At 41.6% G+C, this 2,500-nt stretch overlaps 1 protein-coding gene across 1 annotated transcript in view; it reads left to right on the forward strand.

Annotated features, from left to right (window-relative positions):
* Positions 1 to 2,500, forward strand: part of LOC138010630 (PX domain-containing protein kinase-like protein) — a 28,493-nt gene that overhangs the window by 18,650 nt on the left and 7,343 nt on the right. Inside the window, exons 17-18 of the mRNA XM_068857602.1 lie at positions 1,201 to 1,278; positions 2,096 to 2,182. Of these exons, the coding sequence (XP_068713703.1) occupies positions 1,201 to 1,278; positions 2,096 to 2,182 (165 nt within the window). The remainder of the gene's footprint in view (positions 1 to 1,200; positions 1,279 to 2,095; positions 2,183 to 2,500) is intronic.

The raw sequence follows: 2,500 nt of genomic DNA on the forward strand, positions 1-2,500 counted from the left end.
GTTCTACTTTACATACGAATGAGAACTAATTTTCGCACTTAGACTCGCTTTGAAGAGGAGGCAGACATGAACTCGGAACTGGCCTAGATGCACACCCAATTTTGATATACAACACGAAGTGTCCCTTTAAGTCTAAGCATTTGCTACCTATTTCCAACAACGAGGTAAGGGTAAAGGGTAGCGCTGTTTTCAGCTGAGGGTAAATGCGGCTGTTTATCATTCCTTGAGGAGTAGCATTTGGGGGACACCTTGTGACGTTAATTGTCTGTATTCCGAGACACGAGTGGTGTTGAAGTTGGGGAGAAGAGCAAGGGGACACTTCGTGACGCTTATTGAAATCCGCATGGATCTAATTAGGCCCATTGCTGGGTATAGAGCGAGCATCAATCGAGTGTCGTAAAACCAAAACCAAAATAATTTGGCCAATCAAAAAGAACGGAGACAATCCGGTAAACCAATCAAAACTCGAAGTAATTACACGTATTCGACACAAAACGCGGGAAAACGTGCACGCGCGAGCCACGATTGGTTTTGGTTTCGCTTCTGATTGGTTGAAAAATTGGCGCGAGAACTTTGAACCAATCACTGAGTGAAGTAATCATAAACGAAAGCAATTCGCTAATTACTTTCGACACTCAATTGAAAACCGCACTATCAGAGTGTTTTGAAGCTAATTAGTTCATGTCTATGTAAACCGCTTCGTAGTCACATCTGCATTGTTTATTATTTATGTCGTTGTGACCTTTCACGTGTATTAATAACTCTCACTGTGTTGAGCATGCGTGGCAGCTACTTAGCGACCGAATCCTTATGTGATACTTCATGTTGTGTGGTTTCACTTGACAACAGCGGAATTACTGTAATGGAATCCGCGGGACAAAACGTGCTCAAGTCACAGTCAGCAAACATATCATGGGGCAGGCGGTTTGAAGTGTCCCGTCCAAGGTTGTGGACGGCGCTTGGATCAAAGTGAGTTTCGACCCATGACAGAGGCCTCTTTTCCCGTATTTGTCAGCCCAGCGAACACAAAAAGAAAAGACACCTGCTAGCAGGGAATTATTCCACCGTACTGTCAAGTACATTTATCAATGTAAAATTGTCATACAAATTTGCGTGTATAAACAAGGCTATGGAAACTTTGCGTCTTAAGTTTAGTGTCGTCAGTGCTGCCTGTGAAATTTTCAATGATGGTTGTTTTAGATTCCAAGCAAATTAAAAGAAGTCGTCAAAGCAACGAAGGAGAGATCAGAAGCCAGACTCAAGGAAGATCAAAAACTTGTAAGTAGACAAGTAATCAAAATTAAAATCGTTCCTCCTCTAAGTAACGTGCCTTCTGTTCAAATTAAAGTTTATGCTTTTGATAGTGCCCACAAACTTTTTTCCCACTTAAATCTACGCAAACATTCAAACTTTCCGCAATCCTAACCCACGGTTCGCTCTAATTTTTACTCGCCCTTTCTCCCGAAGATTCACGAACCCGAAGCCGAATGGTTTTAGACCCGATAAAGCACGACCTGCTAGTTTATCGGAAGGGCTCTAAGAACATTCCACAAGAAGTGTGTCCCTCTGGAGTTCAAATTGTGAGAGGAGAACATTAGCGTACAAGAAAAACAAGCTAAGCCTTATTAGATAAAAAAATTCTAATGAGCGAGTGTTTCATCGGCTACAATTGTAGGCTGTTTCGCTCATGAATTATTAATGAGCTTTTGAAGGACATTTCAAGTTCTTTTGAAGTTGATGACCTTATTTAAAACGTGAATTTTCGACATTCGCCATTTTCTCGTCTTATTCCACGGGAAGTCCAAGCGTTAGATGGACCTCAAGAAAAAAATCTTAATTTGTGCAATTTTATTTGTTTTGCCCGATCATGTACGTCTCACACGGGTTCCGTTTGTTAAACCCATTCGTTCGTTCAATCACTCACTCACTCTCGTATTCTCCAACTTCGGTCCTCAAAGATTCCTTCTTCCCCTACCGTTCTCTTTTGCTTACTAAGAGACTGTCGAACGCTCTTCAATGACCCCACCTTTACTACTAGTTTATTTGTTTATTTATTGTATTTGTGGTTATCGTTATCATACTGTACTTTCTTCAGCTGCGGCACTTTCGTCGAGCATCCAAGGCACATGCTTACCACATGTCAGAGGAAGAGAAAAAGAAAAGAAAGAAGTCAGTTAAAAAGGTGAAATAAAAACCTGCTTTGAAGTGACAAGAAGAGCGTACATTAAGCCCGCCCGGTCCTTCGGTCTTTTTAAGCCTTGATGCACTCTCTACATTAATCATCATAAAAGGGAAACGCAGAGGTTATCCCAATCGAGCTTGGGATCTCTTAACTAGAATCAACCGCACTTTGGTTTTTGTTGAGGCAAAAGCGGTGAGAGGTTCTAATGGTAGAGTCACATTGCAATCATTTCACAAAAAAAAAAGGAGTTCCGCGAGATAGAAGCAGTGGCCAGATGAAGGGGATTTGGCCTCGGTTTCTGTCTATTTAGCGTTTCAT

Source organism: Montipora foliosa, chromosome 7 (genome assembly GCF_036669935.1).
Source record: "Montipora foliosa isolate CH-2021 chromosome 7, ASM3666993v2, whole genome shotgun sequence".
NCBI classification, from domain to species: Eukaryota; Metazoa; Cnidaria; class Anthozoa; order Scleractinia; family Acroporidae; genus Montipora; species Montipora foliosa.